General features: G+C 42.6%; 1 protein-coding gene and 1 long non-coding RNA gene across 5 annotated transcripts in view; one reads left to right on the forward strand and one right to left on the reverse strand.

Annotated features, from left to right (window-relative positions):
• FDX1 (ferredoxin 1) overlaps positions 1 to 20502 on the forward strand; it is a 39564-nt gene that overhangs the window by 11440 nt on the left and 7622 nt on the right. For all 4 annotated transcript variants that reach the window (XR_005591084.1, XM_039513209.1, XM_039513231.1 and 1 more), the window contains 2 exons: positions 4862 to 4986; positions 16468 to 16597. Coding sequence is in view for 3 of the 4 variants with exons in the window: in XM_039513209.1 (XP_039369143.1) it covers positions 4862 to 4986; positions 16468 to 16597 (255 nt within the window). In the remaining variant the exon portion in view is untranslated. The remainder of the gene's footprint in view (positions 1 to 4861; positions 4987 to 16467; positions 16598 to 20502) is intronic.
• LOC120390517 lies at positions 16720 to 18572 on the reverse strand. The gene is made up of 2 exons (XR_005591087.1): positions 18539 to 18572; positions 16720 to 16997 (listed from the first exon to the last, which is right to left on the reverse strand). It is a non-coding gene; the product is annotated as an uncharacterized LOC120390517 (long non-coding RNA).

The following is a 20502-nucleotide window of genomic DNA, read 5'->3' on the forward strand; positions in this document are numbered from 1 at the left end:
ACTTTTTTCTTTCTTTAATAAATTATTTTCTTTGGACTTGGTTAATTCCTTCTCTTGTGGAAATTCAAGGGAAGGGGAGGGGGGAAGAGTGAGTTCCTCCTGAGGTTGATTCACAGGGTTGAATCGGTGTGAATCTCTCCAGAGTGGCTAGAAGAGAGGGATGGGGGAAGTGGGCTGCTTCCCTGTGTGTAGAGATTCAGGGAGATTGAATCTGTGTTCCCCAGGGGAAGTTTGGGGAAGGTCTGTGTCCCAATACACGTACGCTATTGGGTGGTGGCAGCTTTTACCAGATCTAAACTAGAATTTAAGTTTAGATAAATCCATGCAGGTCCCCATATTGGAACCCAACAGCTCCAAGTGGGGGTGAAACCTATGACAAAGATAAACAGTAACGCCTCACATCCCGGTTAACGCTGTTTCGTTGTTACATTGCTGATCAATTAGAGAACACTCCTGTTACACAGCCTGCATTCACTGTTATGCCATCTAAATTCAAACCAACCAGTTTTTATCTTCTACCATGATCCCTAAAGTTCCTAAAACTGTTCTTATTTCCTTTGCGATACCATCAGCTGTGTCCGCTTCCAACTCTACGTCAGCAAAGAAATTTAAAAAAATTATTAAAGCTAATGTTAAAATTACATAATACACAGGCCAAGAAAAGTGTCTGTACATCTGGGTATAGTGCTTAATTATCCACAAATATAAAGTTTGTTTTTAAAGTGATAAGATACATATAGTGCATAATGAGCATTAACCGATATTTAGGTGAGTAAATTTAAGAATGCAGTTTAGATATTAGCATCCAAGTATTCAGGTACATCACTCATGAAAAGTTATACATTGTTGGTTATGGAAAGCACATATATCAATGAATGAAGATTGTCTCTCAGTAATTGAGAATTTAGGGTAGGTTGTCCTTTTAGAAAATACAATCCATGAGGATATAAAATTACTGTCCTGCCCAAATCTGATGTATGCGCTCAGTTGTAGATCAATCAGCAAGGAGAGTGACAGATCTATCTTTCTATCAGCCATTTTCAGTGTTTACTTACTGGTTTTGCAGTTGCCTTTCTGCAGTCCTTCACTCTGTCGGTGTTAATATAGATTGGTTTGAATCTTTGATCACTTTTGGCTTGAAAGCTAAAGAATAGTTCAACATTTCTAAAATTCAAATGTTTAGCAGCTGAATAAGCTGTTAAACAAAATAGCATTTTATTTCTTTCCTTAAGCTGTATTTTATGGATCAATCTAATAGCTTCTTGTAGGCAAAGTGACACATTTCTATTTCTGTGTGTTTCACATGAGCAGCTTACTTTATGTATGTGTGGGGAATAAGAAGTCTAACACTTATTTACAGGGGGACTGCACTTTATCAGAAAGCTTCTCCTGCTTTTTGCAAACTGTACAAAACCGTTTATCTTTCTGATGTGAAACCCACAGGTACTTATCCTTCTATGAATGCTGAAATTGTTTATATATTTAATACCCCTTATTTTTTTTTCTGAGCCATGTACTTTACTTGTCCCAGGGCCTTTCCTCTACTAATTCAGGATGAGGGTTTTCACGCAAAAGGCTCCCATACATTTTTCAAATTCTTTTAAATCCACCAAATCTGTATGTAATTGTTTATAAAGATGTGTTTTAAAATGGGCTGCAATCCTGTGATGATTTACACATATGCTTCACTTTGAACATGTGAGTAGTCCCATAGACTTCAAAGTGAAGCATATACATACATCTTTTTAGGATTGAGGTCTTAGTGTGTAAGTCTGACTAATTTGGAAAGGAAATGGCCTGGACCTGTTTATAGTGGTAGTTAAGATTGTGATCGCAAAAGATTGTAATAGCTTCCAATACCTTATCTTCCTACTAAAATCAAGTTAAACTGTTTTGCTGCTGCAGCAGGTAATAGAATCATAACTTTTATACAGTGTCCTCCAGTTTGTTGGCAAATTGAATCGTTTTTGTCAAAGATTCACACTAGCTCACTTCATATCTGTAGCTAAAAACCCCAGACGCAGTCTCTCCCTGCCTCATTTACTACTAACAGGTGAGGCATTCAAACTGAGATGGCTTCAGACAGGTTCAGTTCAGCAGAGGGCCTTTCCTTGGCCTGTCTCTCTTCTCACAAGACATCACTTATGTGGCCAACATAAGCTGAGTTCACCATCCTCCCCGCTGACTAGTGACATACCTATGTTGTTATCTTTAAAGCGCCACGCCCCCCCCTTTTTGGTCCTCTCCCCTCCAGGAGCATGCACAAGGGGGGGCAAGCAATGGTGTGGGCCCCCCAGTGATCAGTGGGGGGCACAGAGTTCCTCTGGCCGTGGGGCCACTCGGGCACAAAATGTGCCCCCACAAGAGCCGTCAATTTTTTATTCCTGCACACGCCCCTGTTCCCCTCTAATTGGTTGCCCAATTTTCTTTGCTCCTCTCCCATTTAGCCCCTCTGGCAATTCTACTTGCTGACTGGAAGCTTAATGCTGTATGCAACCTACTCCCAATTTCCCCTGTTGTCTCAGTCCAGCAGACAGGAAAACTGACACTTGCCTAGGGGTCCCTTCTGAGCAGCAGAAATGCTAAGCCAAGCAGGAATTTTACCAGCCTGACGTCGTTAGGAAGGATGTTCTTCAGAGGCTTAATGCCTTATAGCCGTGTGGCCTGAATGGAAGAACATCTCCCAGGTGCAGGGCCAGACCTGTAGGAGCCAGAAACTGCTCTGACCACAGCTGGAGCTGCTGAAAAACTGGGTAGGCATCCAAAGGCATTTCTACCCTTCCTTTTGATGGTGTGGGTTGTTTGTTTGGTGTTTTTTGGTTTTTTTTTTTTTTTTTTTTTGGGCCGGGGGTGGGGGATGAATGGAACAGAAGATGGTTGGATAGTGACCATGCAAGGATGAATGAGAGTTTTGTTTAAGGGAGCACTTTTCCTTGAAAGATTTTGTGCATATTTTGGAGCAAGAAGCCTACATAACTTAATAAGCCTAATTTTTTATTTTTGTAACCTCTATCCAGCCAACCTATGACTTACCCAACTATTGTTTATCTCTCACACTTGTTGCATCATGTCTGCTGTTGGATTTTGAGCACTTAAGGGCAGAGAATATATCCATTCTAGATGGCCTGGCATGCTGTGGGCACTCTCAATAAATAATATTTTACATTTAGCACACTTACAAAGTAGTTCCGTAAAAGCAATCAGATCTGTATCTCCTTCACCTGCTGGGATAAAAAAGTATTCCAAATAGATTGAAACATGCTTTGTCTGCTAGAACATATGCACGTCTGTATTCTTAAAGCTAAACAACTTTTATGTCCAGAAATTCAGAAACCACACTCAAGTTAATGTAGTACATGCTTCACTTGAATTTTGCAGATTAACGAGGTCAGTCTTTTGTCACTGATTTATATTTTTTTGGATTAATTCATTGTTCTTGAAGGTAGCTTGTGGCTATCTTCTGGAAAATGGACTGAGGGAATATTTGACAAGAACTGAACATGGCATTATAATGAATCATGCCACATATTGCTGCCAAAGTTTTTTTTAGTTATGGCAAATATAACTCTCTCAAGAAACATACTTTTATTTTTTTTAAATAAAAGTGTATAAGGATACTTCTAAATATATCATTTTTATGCCCTGTTTCAAAATGTTTGATTTAATTTAGTCGTCATTAAGGCACTTAAAGTTTTAGTCTAATTGTATAGTAAATAATTTTTGTGAAGAATATTAAAATACTTTTCCCTCCAAAAATGTAACTTTCAGTATGAAAACTTTCATAATTTTGTTTAGCATTGGCTGTGCAGGTTAGACTTCTTTATGGACTGGTTTCATTTACAAGATTGGTAATTATTGTACATGACAGGTCATCCAGAGCCTGTATGCACTAGAGGTAATACTTGGATTTAGTTTCTTGAAGCTAGATGTAATTTTAAAGCAAACATTGTATTGGTCTGTCTTTTTGCTGGTGGGAGCAATCCTGTTGCCAGTCCAAGGATAATTCTGTTTACTAGTTGACATGCATGTGCATGCTCACACATGTATACAAAATAAAATAGCAGGACATCCAGTGAAGAATCTGATCGTTTTGGTTTGATTGATAATCCTTGAAGTACGGTTCTGCTCTTTAGAAGTGACTTTAAAATGGTATTCTTGAATTCCTAGTTATCTTTAGCATTTCAATAAAAAATAATCTTACAAATAAGAACTTTTTTTTCCTGTCAACCCTGCAAACCCAAAATTAAGGTGTGTTCTTTCTTGCACATCATTAGTGGTTTTTAAAAAAAAGTTATTGCAGACACCTGTGCAACCATATTGCTGTCATTGGGGTTGCACAGATATAACGATTTGGAATTTAGTAAACAATTCAGTTGATGTACTTCTGAAGCCTTTCCAGACCATCAGATGTCATGTGTAGGAAGTGACTGTCTGTCCTGGGCCACTCTTTGCATATCCTCTGTTTTGGAAGTGGTGTTCAACGATGGGATTTTGTCAGTTAACCTGTGTCTGAAATAAAATAGCTCTAACTTTTATGGAAAAAAGGGAAATTCAGGATCTAATACTCTTCCCTCTCTATCATTCATCATGACAAAACACAAACCTTAGCTGCTGTTCCTTATTTCTTATGTTAGTGCACTCAGCACTGACCAAGATGTAGTGGGAAATACTTACTCTGTCATGAGGAGTTTACAAACGTAATTATTTCTTTGGGTTTTTGTGCTAAAAACTTTTGGTAATGTTTAGTGTTTTATTGGTGCTTCTTTAAAATTGGTAGACTACCATAAAGCTCTAAAATTCTTCTGCCAGTCACATTACATGCTTTAGTAATAATTAACATGGATGTGCTTTTATTTTCCAGCTCAGAAGATAAAGTAACTGTCCACTTCATAAACCGTGATGGGGACAAACTAACAGCTGAAGGGAAAGTTGGGGACTCGCTGCTAGATGTTGTTGTTGATAAGAATCTAGATATAGATGGATTTGGTAAGTAAAATTACTTGAATACGGTACTTTAATTTTTGAAAGTATAATTGACCAGTTTTCTCATTTGCATGGGATGTGTCTAAAACATAATTATCTTCTTTGGAACTTCAGAAATTGTTTTAACTTTTTTTTTTTCTTTTTCTCTCTGGGGCTGCATAGAATATTTAAAATTTAGTTAATATAGAACATTACTTTTTGAAAAACAGAAACATTTGCTTTGAAACTTTTAAAAATTGACACGAGATCTCTGCAGACAGATCTCAAAATGGAATTTTAAACAACGATAGCTATAGAGCTTTCTCTGAAGGGGATGCACCCAATCTGACTGCTCTCTTCTAATAACAAGTAGTTTTTGCCCTGAAGATTTTCACTCCCATGTCTTTCACGCAATCTGTCTGGAGCCCGAGTCTTTCTCTGTTTTGCCCACTGTAGAGATGCTACACAGATAGTTGATCTCCTAGTAGCACTAGCTATTCCTGCAGGTGCAAAATCTGCAGACCTGGCATATTCCCATCAACAGCAAGTTCCTTCTGCCTCTACTGTCTCTAAAACTCCTCTTCATCTGTTGTAGGGCTATCTGTAACACCCATCACTGTTGAATGTAAGTGCTGAGAGGAGGAACCAGCCAAGGCCATCTGTAGATATGGGCACGCAGTTTAGCTTCTGTGCACAGGGGTAGAGGGAAACCCTTTTACTCATCCCAGTTCAATTATTTCAATGTAATCCTATTAAACTCTGCCTTCAAGGAAATCATATCTATTTTTTTAGAGGGGTTGGATAAAAAAAACCTCCTTTCCCTTCCTCCCAAGTTCTACAGACACTGGTAGGAAGTGTGGTCAGGAGTATTTCCCCTCTTCCACAAGGTTTCATTTAGGGAACCAGAGTCCCTATTCCACACACTCTCTCCCAGTCTGTTTCACAAATGCTCTGACTAGTCTTCTAGGTACCTGTTTTTGAGGGGAGGGAACCTCTCACACTTTTCTGTTGGCTTCTCCCTCTCTTTGTCTTTCCCAGCTTCAGTTTGGACAGGACATGGAATAAGCAATCTCCCCCTGTTAGACCGGAGTGCCAATTGGTTCCTCCAGATGAGTGCTTCCACAGAATGAAACTTATCTCCTCTGCCACCCTCCACTGGAACAAGCCAGGTTGCTCACCATGTAGGATTTAGACTGCATAGCAGAAGTTGCCTGCTCCACTCGTTATTTGTCTGGGGCAAAGTCTAAGGATCAGATAATCCATTGAAAGCGGCTGTTGAAATTTAGGGAGAAAATTTTTCACGAGACCAAGAAGACCAATGAAATAGAGTTGGGGCAGCACACTATCAGATATTTTCTCCTGAAAAAGTGTCAATGAATCTTGAGCCATTCTGGCATGAATTAGCACAGAGGTGATTTCAGTAGAAAAAATTGATTCCACCCTTGAAAAAGGTCTGTATCCCAAAAGAATCTGGCAACAGAGAAACCTTGTAGACTCTAAAGCAGAGGTTCTCAAACTGTGGTCTGTGGACCACCAGTGGTCCACGAGATCCATTCAGGTGGCCCACCGATAGTTCCCTGTAAGATGCGCGTCTGGGCAGCCGCACATGAGAATGAATGGCCACCCACCTAATTAGTGGAGCCGTGCAGGCGTGGCTCCACTGATTAGGTGCCTGGAGCCAGGAGAAGATACACATGTAAGGTGAGGTGGTGGCCTTGGGGAGAATAGGAGGTTGATGGGAGGGGGAAGTTGGGTGAGAAGACAGGGTGGGGGGAATTTGAGATATGCAGGGCTGTGGCGGCCAGAGAAAGAGGCAACTTTCCCCAGCTACAGGGTTGCAACTGCTGGGAAGAGACCCCCCCACCCTCCTTCCCAGCCTTAGCTCTCTGGCTGCTGTGGTGGGGGAGAGACCCCCCTCCTATCCAGCCCCAGCTCAGGGGCTGCCATGGCGGGGGAGAGGGCACATCCATCACATTAGAAAAGTAAGACTATTGATATTAAAATATGAGTTGTGTGCTTTTATTTGTAGAAGAAAAAAACATTTATTAAGGTTTTTTATATAGTGCTTTTATCTAAAGCGCTTTAGAATAGTTAACTAATGGTACAAACAACATTTAGAAAGATCGTTAAGTGGTTCGCCCAGACCCTCAGCAATTTTCAAGTTGTCCGTGGGGGAGGAAAAAGTTTGAGCACCACTGCTCTAAAGTCAGAAGGGGCCGTCGTAGTCCTCCGTTTTGACCTCTGGCATATCGTAGGCCACAAACTCACCCACCCTCTCCTGTTATAGACCCCTAAACTTTGGCAGAATTAATGAAATCCTGAAATCTTGATTTAAAGACTTCCAAGTTATGGAGAATCCACCATTTACTCTAGGTCACGCCAACCAATGATGCATGCCCCTTGCTGCAGAGGAAGGGGGGAAAAAAACATGCCTCGGTCTCAACCAATCTGACCTGGGGAAAATTTCTTTCCAGTCCCAAATATGGTGATCAGTTAGACCTAGACCAGTGGTCTCCAACCTTTTTCGTCTGGCAGGCGCCAGACAACGAGCTACCGAGGACTGTGGCGATGGACAAGCATCCGCCGAAAAGCGTCAATGTCAAGAGGCGTCGCCGCCGAAATGCCGCTGATTTTCGGCGGTGACGCCTCTTAACGTTGACGCTTTTCAGCGGCATTTCGGTGGATGCTTGTCCGCCAGCCAGTATATGGGCACAGATAGATGCCCCAGAGGGTGCCATGGCGCCCGCCCGCAGGCCCTGCATTGGGGACCACTGACCTAGACCATATGGGTAAGACCCACCAGCCAGACACATGGGAAAGAATTCTCTGTAGAAACTCAGAGCCCTCCCCATTTAGCGTCCCATCTCTGTCTGTTAGAGATATTTGCTAATAGCAGTCGCATATGGGCCATATGCCATTGCAGGCAACTTCATCATGCCATCCTTTCCATAAAGTTATTGAGCTCAGTCTTGAAACAAGTTAGGGGGTTTTGTGTTTGTTGGGTTTTTTTGCCCCCACTGCTCTCCTTGGACAGCTGTTCCAGAACTTCACAGACACCTTAGTCTAATTTAAAGCCTAAAGTTGTTGATGGACAGTTTGTTCTTGTGCCTACATTGTCTCTTAACTTAAATAACTCCCCTTCCTCGCTAGTGTTTGGTCCTCTGATGTATTTATATACAGCAATCTTATCTTCCAGCAATATACAGCAATCTTATCTACAACCAAAACTCCTTAAGTTTCCTCTCCTAAGACAGGTTCTCCATTCCTCTAATTATCCTACTAGTCCTTCCCTGCACCTGTTTCAGTTTGAATTCATCTTTCTTAAACATTGGAGACCAGAATTGCACTCAATATTCCAGATAAGGTCTCATCAATGCCTTCTACAATGGTAATAACACTTCCCTAACTCCTCCAGGAGTTGAAGTATTTCAAAATTCAGAATTTGGTTTGACTTCATAGTTTTGGCCTCTGCTTGATCCAGAGGGAGTCTTGGAAGTGTTCTTTAGGAATAGTAAAGCACCATGCTCATTTATGATGTGGTGGAAGTATTACTAATCCATTACATTAGGCAGCAGCCAGTGTTGCTTTTTGAGTCACAGAAGTAATAAGTAATTAACAATAACTGAGGTCATGTCAAATAATCTGCTCTGTTAAAGTACCAAAGTAGCAGTTTAGGTTTCATTTCAGAAATGCTGTACTCTACTATGGTGGGGGTGATCCTGATGGCGGATGTAAGAGGAAACTAAATTGTCGCATTTTTTCCTTCTCCCTCAGCCAGTTGTACTGGAGAATTGCACCTGTGTGTCTCTTATACAAAAAATAAAATGTGATTGTAGACTAAAAGGTATCCAAGCAGTTGAAGTAACATGTCTTTGCTTTTCCATATTTTTCAGAAAATGCTATATATTTTCATTTAATTTACTGAATTAAAACTTTTCTCTTTCATATAATATTACATTCTTAATACTGTAAAATGGATATTCTGTAATTCCTAGATAAGAATCTTATCTATTTTCCTGTTGTCTAATCATATTGCAAAGTTTAGTCTGTATACACAATAGTACATCAAGTCATCTAGTGCCCCTTGATGTCCGTGGGAAGATTCTCCTTGATTTCAGTGGAACTGGATTGGGTCTTTGGCGAGTAAAATTATGATTTATTAAGTATCATGTGCAGATCCAAATTAATGGATTCCAGTTTTTATAATAGCATCCAAAAGCCCATATCAGATTGGGGCCTTGTTATACTGGGCACTGTATAAACTAAATAAGAGATGGTCCTTATACTGAAGGCCTCACAATCTCAGACCCCAAACTGCAAGGTTGTCTGTGTACACAAACCACTGAGCTCCACTGAAGGCAATAGAGCTCTGCATGGCCAGGGATCTGCCCACGCAAATCAACTTTCCGGATTGGGGCTTGAGACTAGAGCTAGAATAAACAAAAGGAGGGAGTGGGTGAAGATAGGAATACAGTAATTAGAGAGGAACAAAATAGAGTTAGACTAGTGAGGTGCACAATTTGCAGCATTCAGTCTTGTTTTAAGAGTGTAAATAAACATATCAATGATGTCAGTAATCCGAAATCTCCTTGGTACACTTGTAGAACCTCTGTTCACATCAATAGAAACTGCATACATATCACAGAAGATTAGACTCCTAACATGATCATTTTAAAACTAAAATGGTTGGCTTAATTAAAATTTTAAAGCATGTCAAAATATTATAGTTATTCTATTAAGAATTATAAATACCATCTAATACCATAAATACCACAGCCTATAGGCCTGTGGCTACTCTGCTTGTATTCTATGTAAAAACATCCCATGTTAATCTTGAAGCAAAAAGCGGTGGTCTGTAAGTTAAGAAGCCAAAATAAATGTGAGCAAATTAAACTTTTTTGGGGGTGGGGGGACGGGGAAATCAGTCTGGCTATGTGAGTCTATGCTACATAATGTTAAATAAATTCTATGTTTTATTAAAGTCCTATATATCGAAGTACTTGGTCTTGTAAAAACCTTTGCTAAGAGTGCAGTTTTGTCACTAGGGGGCAATCCAGATTCAGCAATAGTGCTATAGGGATATTTAAAACTATTTAATGACTTAACTATAGCCACGTCACTTAATACTACTTGTTTAACAAAATTAATTATTTAAATGGAATGGTCAATGTGGTGATTACATAATCTCAACTGAAAATATATTTCCTCTATTTGTGTGGCTGATTTAAGCCAAACAATTTTTAGTATTATTTTCTAACTGAAGTCAAATAGTATCTAGAGGCATATTGCTTCTTTTCACAGAATGGAAAATCTGTTCTATTTAATGAACATTCTTCCCAACAGCATTTTAGTTTTGATGGCTAACTGCTCTGTGGTGCTTTCTAGACCCTGGATGGTTCTTCAAGCATGTGTCAGTATGGATCCCACTCTGGCGCACATGAGGTGCATTCACACCTAGACCGGAATATTTTGTACCTCAGTGTCCACTGCAGTCATATATGTGGCTTGTGCCATCTATGCTCCAATGCGAGGACAAAGGGCAGAGCAGCCACTATCCTCTTAGTTCCTTCTTACCGCCAATAGCAGCAAGATGGAACGTAGCAAGTGTCTGACCAGGTGTTCTTTTGAGATCTTCAAAAAATGCATTTTTTTCAAATTTGAGTAGAACTTTGTTTTCTACCCTCCTTTTAATTGGGCATTGTCCCCTGTACAAGTTGGGATACTTGGTATCAACTGCAACACATCATGACAGACTCTAACCTGTGGTTCAAACCCTGCTAATCCCTCTTACTAACAGATGTAGCAGATGCCTGTTCTGCTTGGAGAAAGAGAACACCTGTTTGGGATGTGGCTGTGCTTGTCTTTCTCTGCAAGGATTTGCTAGTCCAGAAACTCTTAGCTCAAGCTACATCTTTTAGAGCAGACTGAGAGAGTCACTTCTGACCCAGAGGAAATGTTAACCACCAAATAGAGCCAGCACTCCTTTAAGTAGACACCATACTCCAGGATCTAGAGAGAAAAAGGCATCAAAGAAAGTGCTGGCAGCCTCTGAGCCAACACTGGCAGTTCTGGCACTTGTGCCCCTGACACTAGAGGGCAACTATGAGAGGTGAGGCCAGATGGAGCATAAGCTTGGCTCCAAGTACCATGCAGGACTATCCTGCAAGGAGGACTCTAAGCACTACTCATCAAGAGACACATCCTCCATGGCTTCCTGTCTGAACATGCACCATGCAGGGAAGAAGACCTGTTGCCAACCTGGGTACTGATATTGGTGACTGTGCCAATCAAGGGCCTGAGATGCATCTGTTACAGGTCTAGGCAAGTGCTTCCCTTTTGCTCTTCACCAGAGTGATGTGAGGGATCCAACAACTGAATAGTTGGGTGATTTAAGCCTCTGGAGTCTGAACAGGGACCAAGATGGGGACAGTGCTTGAGGCTTCCAGGCATGCTTTCAGGGTGCAGATTGTTTGGCACTTTTCCCTCCTGAGAGTTGCAAGCACTTGCTACAGCTTCCCAGCCCTTAGAATCAGTGCTTCCTGTGTGGGTCCCGTCTTCCCTCCTGAGTCTGTTTATAACCTCTTGCTTTATCACCCCCATCTCTTTGTCCTTCTCAGGGAATTCCCATTCTTTCCACTATCCCCTCCCTGTAGGTAAGTTGGAGAAAAGTGTTTGCCCCAGACACTGATAGGTCCTTAACATTGTCTGTTATCCCAGGCCTGGGAGTTATGTGCTTAAATGTTTTTCAGCAGTGGTGGATACATAAAGACAGAGGTCATATATGATGCAGCAATTTTCATGGTAACAACTGCATAATTTCATCGTATCAACCACAATTCATAAGTTGTAGATCAGTTCATCAAATCATAACATTGCTGTAGAGGAGCCAGATGCATCCTCTGCACCAGGTGCTGCAGCTGGCACTGAGGCTGTATCACTCTCCAGCCACACTGTTTGAGGAAGGATACTTCTCACCAATTTTACCACATTGGATAGGGATCCCTTTTCTCTACCTTTTGGAGAGCATCCCCAGGGAGGTTTCCAGGGACCCCCATTTCAGGCCCCACCTCAAGTGAGATATGAGTGGCACTGGATCAGCCATCTGCAACCTGACCCATATCCTTACAGCATAGCTTCTTGGCCATATTGGCCTGATTGCAAACTATCATCATGTAAGTTCTGGAGCAGATCTTGCTTTCCCAAAGCATAGTTAGCCAGCCCATCCACACCAAAGCCTGATGTCAGCCTCCAGGAGCTGCTACAGAGGGACAGCAGAAACCTCCATCAATGTTGTCACTTGATGAAATGGAGACAATGCTATTGGCCCCAGTACCAATAGCTGATCACTTCCAGCCATACCAGGATCTCCAGTTCTAAATCAGAGGCCCTGGGCCACCTCCTTCCTTTGGTAATGTTTACCCCAATTCTGGCCATGCCACCATGTTCATCTTCTCCATCTCCCACAATTGTCCCTGCCACCATCTCCTCTCCCGCATGCCATCATTCCTAACCATACCCCCTCCCCCCCTCCATCCATGCCACTGTCTCTGGAACACCCACTCCCTCTCTTTTAAAAAAATAATTTAAAAAAAAATCATATCCATCTATGGCTTCTTCATGTCTCATACAAATAATAATAATAAACACTGAAACAGTGGTGATACAGGTTACGTCCCACAAGCTGTTGGCATACTGAGTTCTTTGATCCTGGCAGGATTGCCCTGCTGATCAACAAGAGATCCTGTCACCTGCCGTTGTCCCTGTGTACTGCGTACTTGAGCCAGTGAAGGGACTGCGTTAGGGCCTGGCCACTCTGTTTGGCACATGTAAACAAGTGGAAAAAGGGATGGAGCTCTTTAGAAGCAGAACAGCTGAAGTGCTCCATTCACTAAAAGTCTCTCAGTCCATTCTGCGTTCCTCAGGGATCTACACACTGGGTTCCTGTAAAAGCCAAATAAAACTCAATTTCAGCAGAGGACACAGTCCTACTCTGAGTTTACAGCGCATGTACCTGAGAGGAAAAGGCCCCAGTATTCCAGGAGACCCCATTTTTTTGTGCTCTTTTGGACACAAAGGAGGTGACAGGTTTGGTAGGAATGTTGGGAGCCACATGCGAGCCATTTTTAGCACTTGCCACCACCTTGCCCCCTTCCACCAGACTTGGTCTACTATCACAACTGACAAGTAGCTGTTGGATATCCTCATCCAGGGCTACCCCATTCATTTCCATCCTCTTCTCACAAGCTCGTTACAAAAAGTGACCTCCTCATCGCTTCCTCTAGGTGCCATAGAGGAAATACCTCAGGAATATAGGGGAAGAGGCTTCTACTCCTGGTATTTCCTTATCCCATAGAAGAAAGAGGGTCTTTGTCCTATATCTAAGACATGGGTTGACTGAACAAATACATATGCTGCTTCTGATTCAGGATGATCATCATCTTTTCTGGCTCAAGACTGGTTCATTCCTGTTGACTTACAGGATGCATATTTCCACATCTCTCTCCACCAGAGAGAGGTATTGGAGGAAGTACCTCATATTCACAGTGGGGCCAAATCATATCTGTACAAGGTACTGCCATGTAGACTCTCCATGGCTCTCAGAGTCTTCACAAAATTCTTAGAAGTAGTGGTGGCCCACATGAGCCGTAGGGGCATTCTTATGTATCCTTTCCTGGATGGTTGGTTGGCCTCCTAGCAGGAGACAGTGGCAAGTCTAGAATAGACACTCATGCGCTTTCTTTCTGTTTGCCCAGCTAGCCCTGCTGGTGAACTATCAAAAAATCTTCTCATATCCCATCACAGACAATAGAGCTCATAGCAACTCTGATCGAGTGTTCAGGTCTGAAAGCACATATCTGCCTGAGGACAGATTCCTGCTAGTGCAATTACTATTACTTGAGATAAAATCAAACCAGAGCATGATGGTACAGGCTTCCTTGGGATGTTAGGCTATATGTCGGCATTTATGCGTGTAACGTCACTTGCCAGACTCCACCGGGTGCTCCTTCAACTCTGGCTCAGGTAAGTCTACTCCCTGGAGAAACACTGGATGAATAGGAAGGTCTTAGAACCACCTCATGTCATTGAAGAGCTGAGATGGTAGCTAGAACCCAAAAAACACTCAAGGAGGTGTACCGTTCTCTGCCCCTTCCTTTACAAGGACATTAATTGTGGATGTATCACACATGTTGGGGAGCCCACCTGATCCAGATGCAAGGGACCTGGTCCCCCAGAAGACTTAGGACTTCACAAAAATGTCCTGAAACTCAAAGCATCAGGGTAGCGTGTATGGCATTCCCAAGTATTCTTTGAAATTCCCTGGTATAGATCCTGATGGACAACACATCTGTGATGCACTACATAAACAAGCAAGAGCCTGTTCATCATCCCTCTGACTAGAAGTCATCAAGCTCTGAACATGGTGCTATCAATATGGGATTACTCCAAGGGTCGTCTCTTGGGAGTCATCAACAATTTGGTGGACTTCCTGAGCAGAAAATCTGTTACCAATCACAAAGGGTCACTTGTGAACCATCATAGAGCTGATTAAGTCCATTATTGGGGGGAGGGATGGAATTCCTGTGAAAGACCAGTTTGGCAGTGAAGAGAATGTCAAGAATCTGAACCTTTCTTCCAGAGGGGATAAGAGGAATCCAGAGGATTGTTATTGGAAACCGTAATGGAGACAAGACCTCCTATATGCCTTTCCAACAATCTTCCCAGGGCACTCTTCATAGTTAAACAACACAGAGCCACAATCCTCCTTGTAGCTCCCTACTCATTCCCAGCAGTTTTGGCTGACAGACCTGCTCCAGATATTCAGTCAGCTCCTAGACTGCCTGGACTTCACAGCACCACAGTCAGATAATCCATCCAGACTTGAAATCGTAGCATCTGACAGCATGGATTTTTGTCTGGAGTACCATGGATGGGGCCTGTTCTTGGCAAGTCCAGGAGATACTGATACAATGTGGAATGACATTACCAGACGTACTTATGGTAATTATCAAAATGGGTTTTGCTTTGAGGGCCACGACCATATTGGTGTTAGAAGCTGTCAAGATTCCTCCCCCACTCTGAACTTTAGGGTACAGATGTGGGGATCTGCATGGACACTTCTAAGCTTAATTACTAGCTTAGATCTGGAAACACTGCCACCATCCAGAAATTTCAGTGTCTGGATCACTTTCTATCCCCTCAAAACCTTCCCCTCCCTGGGCAGCCTTGAGAGGCTTTTTCACCAAGTTCCTGGTGAACACCAATCCAACCCCTTGGATCTTAACACAAGGAGAATTTAACCATCCCCCCTCCCTTCCCCCACCAATTTCTGGTGAGTCCAGATTCAATCCCCTTTGATTTTTTCCTTGTGTTAAGATCCATCAGGTTCTTAAAAAGAAAGCTTTTAATTAAAGAAAGAGAGGTAAAAATTATCTCTGTAAAATCAGAATGGAAAATACTTTACAGGGTAATCAGATTCATATAGCTCAGAGGAACCCCCTCTAGCCTTAGGTTCAAAGTTACAGCAAACAGAGGTAAAATCCTCCCAGCAAAAAGGAACATTTACAAGTTGAGAAAACAAAAATAAGACTAACACGCCTTGCCTGGCTATTACTTACAGGTTTGAAACATGAGAGACTGATTCAGAAAGATTTGGAGAGCCTGGATTGATGTCTGGTCCCTCTTAGTCCCAAGAGCGAACAACCCCCAAAACAAAGATCACAAACAAAAGACTTCCCTCCACCAAGATTTGAAAGTATCTTGTCCCCTTATTGGTCCTCTGGTCAGGTGTCAGCCAGGTTTACTGAGCTTCTTAACCCTTTACAGGTAAAAGAGACATTAACCCTTAACTAGCTGTTTATGACAGAAGCATTCTGGTTTCTAGGCTTATTCTTTGGGCTGGTGGGTACTGAGTGAATTTTTCAAGCCCTTTATATATTTGAAATAAGATACAACTATCACACACATTACATAGTATTTTTAAGTCGTTTAAGTAACATTCACATTCATGTGATAAGGTACTTCTCATTCTTTAGCCCTGCCGTAGGAGTTCAGTTTCTTCTTTTCACACAGGATGCATACATTGAATAAAACTACAGTAAATATATTTGTGCATAGTTCATATGGCTTGTGATGTCTAAGGAAAAAGTGGATGGATCTAGTAATGCTCTCTATGGTGCCTAATAATACTTCTGATTAACACAAGAATTTGTTTGGAAATAAATAGCATGTTATATCTTTGCACTTTAACATTTCTCATTACTCAGTGGTTGACTTTTATTAACAAGTAGTTCATTGTTTAGTAAGGGATTCTACTGATTCTCTGCTATAATGCAGTGGCAGATGTAGTCTCCCAATTCAGTGGGTTCACGAAAGCAAGAGAGCCCCCACTTTGAATCCAGACCTGGCTGCTCAGAGTTGGGAGAGACAGTGGGTGCAGTTGAACCCATGAACCTCTGCTATAATGTAAAACTCAGTATTTCTAATAAACTTTTCTCTATCTTGCAGGTGCATGTGAAGGAACATTGGCCTGCTCCACTTGCCACTTAATCTTTGAAGACCACATATTCGAGAAATTAGATGCAATTACTGATGAGGAGATGGACATGCTGGACCTAGCCTATGGACTGACAGAAACGTAAGGCACAGACTTTGAGTATGCCGCTGAAAGAAAGGGATGGAGAAAGGAGCAGGAAAGAATTAAATATTGCTAGAGTAACTTAATCAAATGAGAACAAACAGTTGGGATCAATTACATAGAAAAGTTAGATTTTCTTTGTTAGCTGACGTTTACTACGTAGGTGGCACCTGTACCAAACTAAAGACTGTTTGCCAGTCCTCAGTAGTATCCTTTCAGTGTACAGATGATCTTGCACAGAGCTGTCATTTAGTTCAGTATAAACAAAGCATCCTACTAGTAGTTCTGCTACTGCTCTCCTGTTTTTCTTTCTTCTGCTTTTCTGGACCATATTAACCTTGTACGTAGAGGTTATGAACAATAGCATGTTGCCAATTTGGAACAGGTAATTAGCAGCCATCTATAAAAGCAAAAAATAATATTAGATTGCTATTTAGTTTTAAGCACGTTTCTTTGTCTGCTGAAAACGTTTTCCTGTTAACCTTTTCTAGAGTCAGTCTGTTACAGCATTCAGGTGAATGCAGACAAGCACTCTTAAATACTTCTAAAAGCCCAAGAAACTTTAAAAAAAAGTCTTGTGCTCAAAATATGGGGTTCAGTCACTCACTCACACTGAGGAATTGTGTACTATGCATTGAGGGAGATGCATACCCCTTACAGAGCTATTCTAGAGAAGCTGCCAATCAACTCTCTCGCCCCCTACCTCCATATATGTAGAGCTCTGCACACATACAAATTTATATCCACGATATAAATCGGTATCTGCGGAACTGCAGAGCTCTCCCAAGAACTGCAGCAGTGAAAGGAACAGAACATGGGGCCACTGCCAGTGCCAGCAGCTCCTCTGGCATGGCTGTAGCACCTCAGCCCTACCCACTGGGGAGGGCACCAGGCTTACTGGCAGCTGTCCTTGATCGCGCTCTTGTGTTCAAGCAGCATGCATGCCCCCAGATGGGAGACGCAGACCACTGCATGGAAGGGATGGGGGCAGGGCTGCAGGCAGGGGGATGCTGGCTCCTGGGAGCAGTGGCCCCACATTCTCCTTTCACTGCTGCGGTTCTCAGGAGAGCCCTCCGATTCTGCGGATATAAATTTATATCTGCGCAGGGCTCTACACATATGAATACATTTTCCTAGCTGTCAAAGGCTGTTATATGATCAGCTTTTCCTTGTGAAGGCTCAAAGACAGGAGAACATGGTAGACAAGCACTTCATTAATGGTTTTAAAGGCCTGATTCTATCTGAGGTGGGCCTCACAAAAGGCCTGATCCAGAGCCCATTGATGTCTTTGGGAATCTTTCCATTGATGGGATTTTGTGTTTGTTTTTCTTCCCTGCCAGTGGGCTTTGGATGTATCCCAAAACAAATTTTTGACTGCAAAGAAGTGGGTCTAATTCAAGCATCCTTCCGCCCTTCAATCAATGGGACTTCTGAATTGGTCAGAGACATTTCCCCACCCTCTGCCTGGGTTTTGGGCAGCCAAACTTTTTTTTTTATAATTGCTTTTTGTTTTAGGATTTGTCTCTGTAGACGGGCTGACTTGCCCCTGCGGCGCCTCCTGCTGGTGACTTCCAGGAATTAGCTCAATTTCCAGCCCGGAGCGCCCGCTGCAGGCCGGTGATCCGCCTTCCAGCTACTGGCCCCCGTCTCTCTCCAACTGGGTCTCCCCCTTCCAGGGGAATTCCCACCCCACTATCCCCACTTTGCCTCAGTATTGGCTACTGCCCAGTCTCCATCTAGCCCCTGTTCACTGGGGCAGACTGCAGTATCAGCCACTCATCATAAGCAAAGGGGTTTGGACCTGCTGCCTTTGCCTACCCTGGGTTGCCCCCTGCAACCTTCAGTACCTCTTGGCCTTGTGCTAGGCCACAGCCTGGGGCTTTCCAGGCAGGAGCTCCCCAGCTCCTCTGCCTTTCCCCAGCCCTGCTGCACTCTAGGTACCTTGTCTAGCTCCCTGCAGCCGGGCCCTTCTCCCTCTACAGGCAGAGGGAGAGTGACTGGTCTCCTGGCTCACAGCCTTTTATAGGGGCCAGCTGTGGCCTAATTGGGGTGTGGCCCAGCTGCGGCCACTTCCCCAATCAGCCCAGCTTTTAGAACTGCAGCTTTCAAGCCCTGCCAGGCTGATTTTAAACCCCTCAGGGCAGGAGCGGGTAACCAACCCGCTACAGTCTCCTAAGCTAAAATGGCCATCTACGCAACCAGGGAGAGGCGGTTAGCCAATGGAGACTCCTGTGACTGTGGGGCTTGGTTCCGATCCTCTGTCCGTTCACGTATCCGGGCGGAATTCCTCTGGGCGGCGTCCACTGGCTCCCTTGACGCCTTCGAGGAGTAGTGGGCGCTGTCAGGGGTTCTCTGCTCGGTGTCCCCGTCAGGATCCCTTCTTATGACCCTTTGACCACACTCCTGTCCCTGTTCTTTTATTAGTTGTCCCCCGCAATTAGTGGGTTTCTGAGGCCCTGTGGTACCTCCCCTTAGGCTGGGGGGGGTTCCATTAGCATGGGGCGGGCTTCGCCCGCCCCGTTTCCCGGAAACCCAATAGGTACAGTCTCCTAACTAAGACATTAAGCTATGAGAAAATTGTTGTTGCTTCCTTTCCTTTCCTTCCTCCTCCTCCCCATCCCCTTCCCTAAACAGAAAATTAAAAAGAAAGGATGAAGAAAATGTAAGACTTTTAAACATAGTTACTTCACCCTTACCATCTCTGTTCACTTCCTCCACTGAGGAAGAGGTACTTTAGACTCTGGGCCAGAGCTATTTGGGGAACAGACTCCGGAAAGAATGTTCCAAGACCATATTTTTTTTATTTAACCACCTTTTATTTAAGGTTTTAGAGCAATGTTCTCTTAATGACTAAGGAGCAGAATGCCAAACAGATCGCTCAGGCAGTTTAGATTAAAAAAAAAAAAAAATTCTGAATAGGAGGAAGCAAGATGGTGAAGTTTCCGAGTTTCTAAAGCAAGCTATACTTCATCAGCTTACCTGTCATAGCTATTGCTTCTCTGGCCAAGGATGCTATGGTCTACTCAAGAGGGAGATTTTTTCTGGATGACCAGACCAACAGGAGGACAGAACTTTTATGGCTTCTATTGCATTTGCTATAGGCTGTCTGGCCTGTTACGGCGATATAATTGTTAGGTAGTGAGAGAAGCCTGATAACTTTGCTATGGTAATATTATACATAGGTTTTCTTTGCAGGTGAATCTCTAGACTTGGAAAGTTTCAGCAAGGGGAATATATTTGGTTAAATATAATTGTCTGAACCATTCACAAAGACTGTAAAAGTGTTGATAGAGGAACTTAATGAGAAATCTGCTAAATACTTTCATTACAGTGTACCCATCAGATTGGGGCTCCGTTATGCTGTGCACTATACAGACACAGTTCCTGTCCCAAAGAACTTGCAACCAACTTGAGATCAATTTATATCTTAAATTATATCCATGTTAAAGCAGACACCTATGATGTTCTCAGAAATCAAGGTGATTCTCTAGGCCAGGAGCCACATGAGACCACTACAATTCTTCTCCTAAAGTATTAGACCAGTAATCAGAGCTTCATCTGGTTTCTTGGCTTTTCTGACCCCCTCACCTCCACATCTGGGTATCTGTGTATTTTTTTCACTGCTAACTACTGCCCTCTAGTGAATATTGGCAAATAAGTAACATTAGACTGAGAAGGAAATTTAGCCTGGTTGTTTTTATTTCATATAAAGAACATTTGCTAATTCAACCCACCATGCTGAGGATGAATCTTCCTAAAGTTGTTATATTCTCTCACATTCGAAATAAAGTTATTAGTTGGTGTTAATCTTTAACCTTGAGTATTATAATAAATCCATCTGGTTGGAAGCAAAAAACAAGTGTCTTCGTATTGCCACCCTAATTTACGTTTGCTCTAGCCACCTC

The sequence above is a fragment of the Mauremys reevesii genome, linkage group 1, assembly GCF_016161935.1.
Source record: "Mauremys reevesii isolate NIE-2019 linkage group 1, ASM1616193v1, whole genome shotgun sequence".
Taxonomy (NCBI): domain Eukaryota; kingdom Metazoa; phylum Chordata; order Testudines; family Geoemydidae; genus Mauremys; species Mauremys reevesii.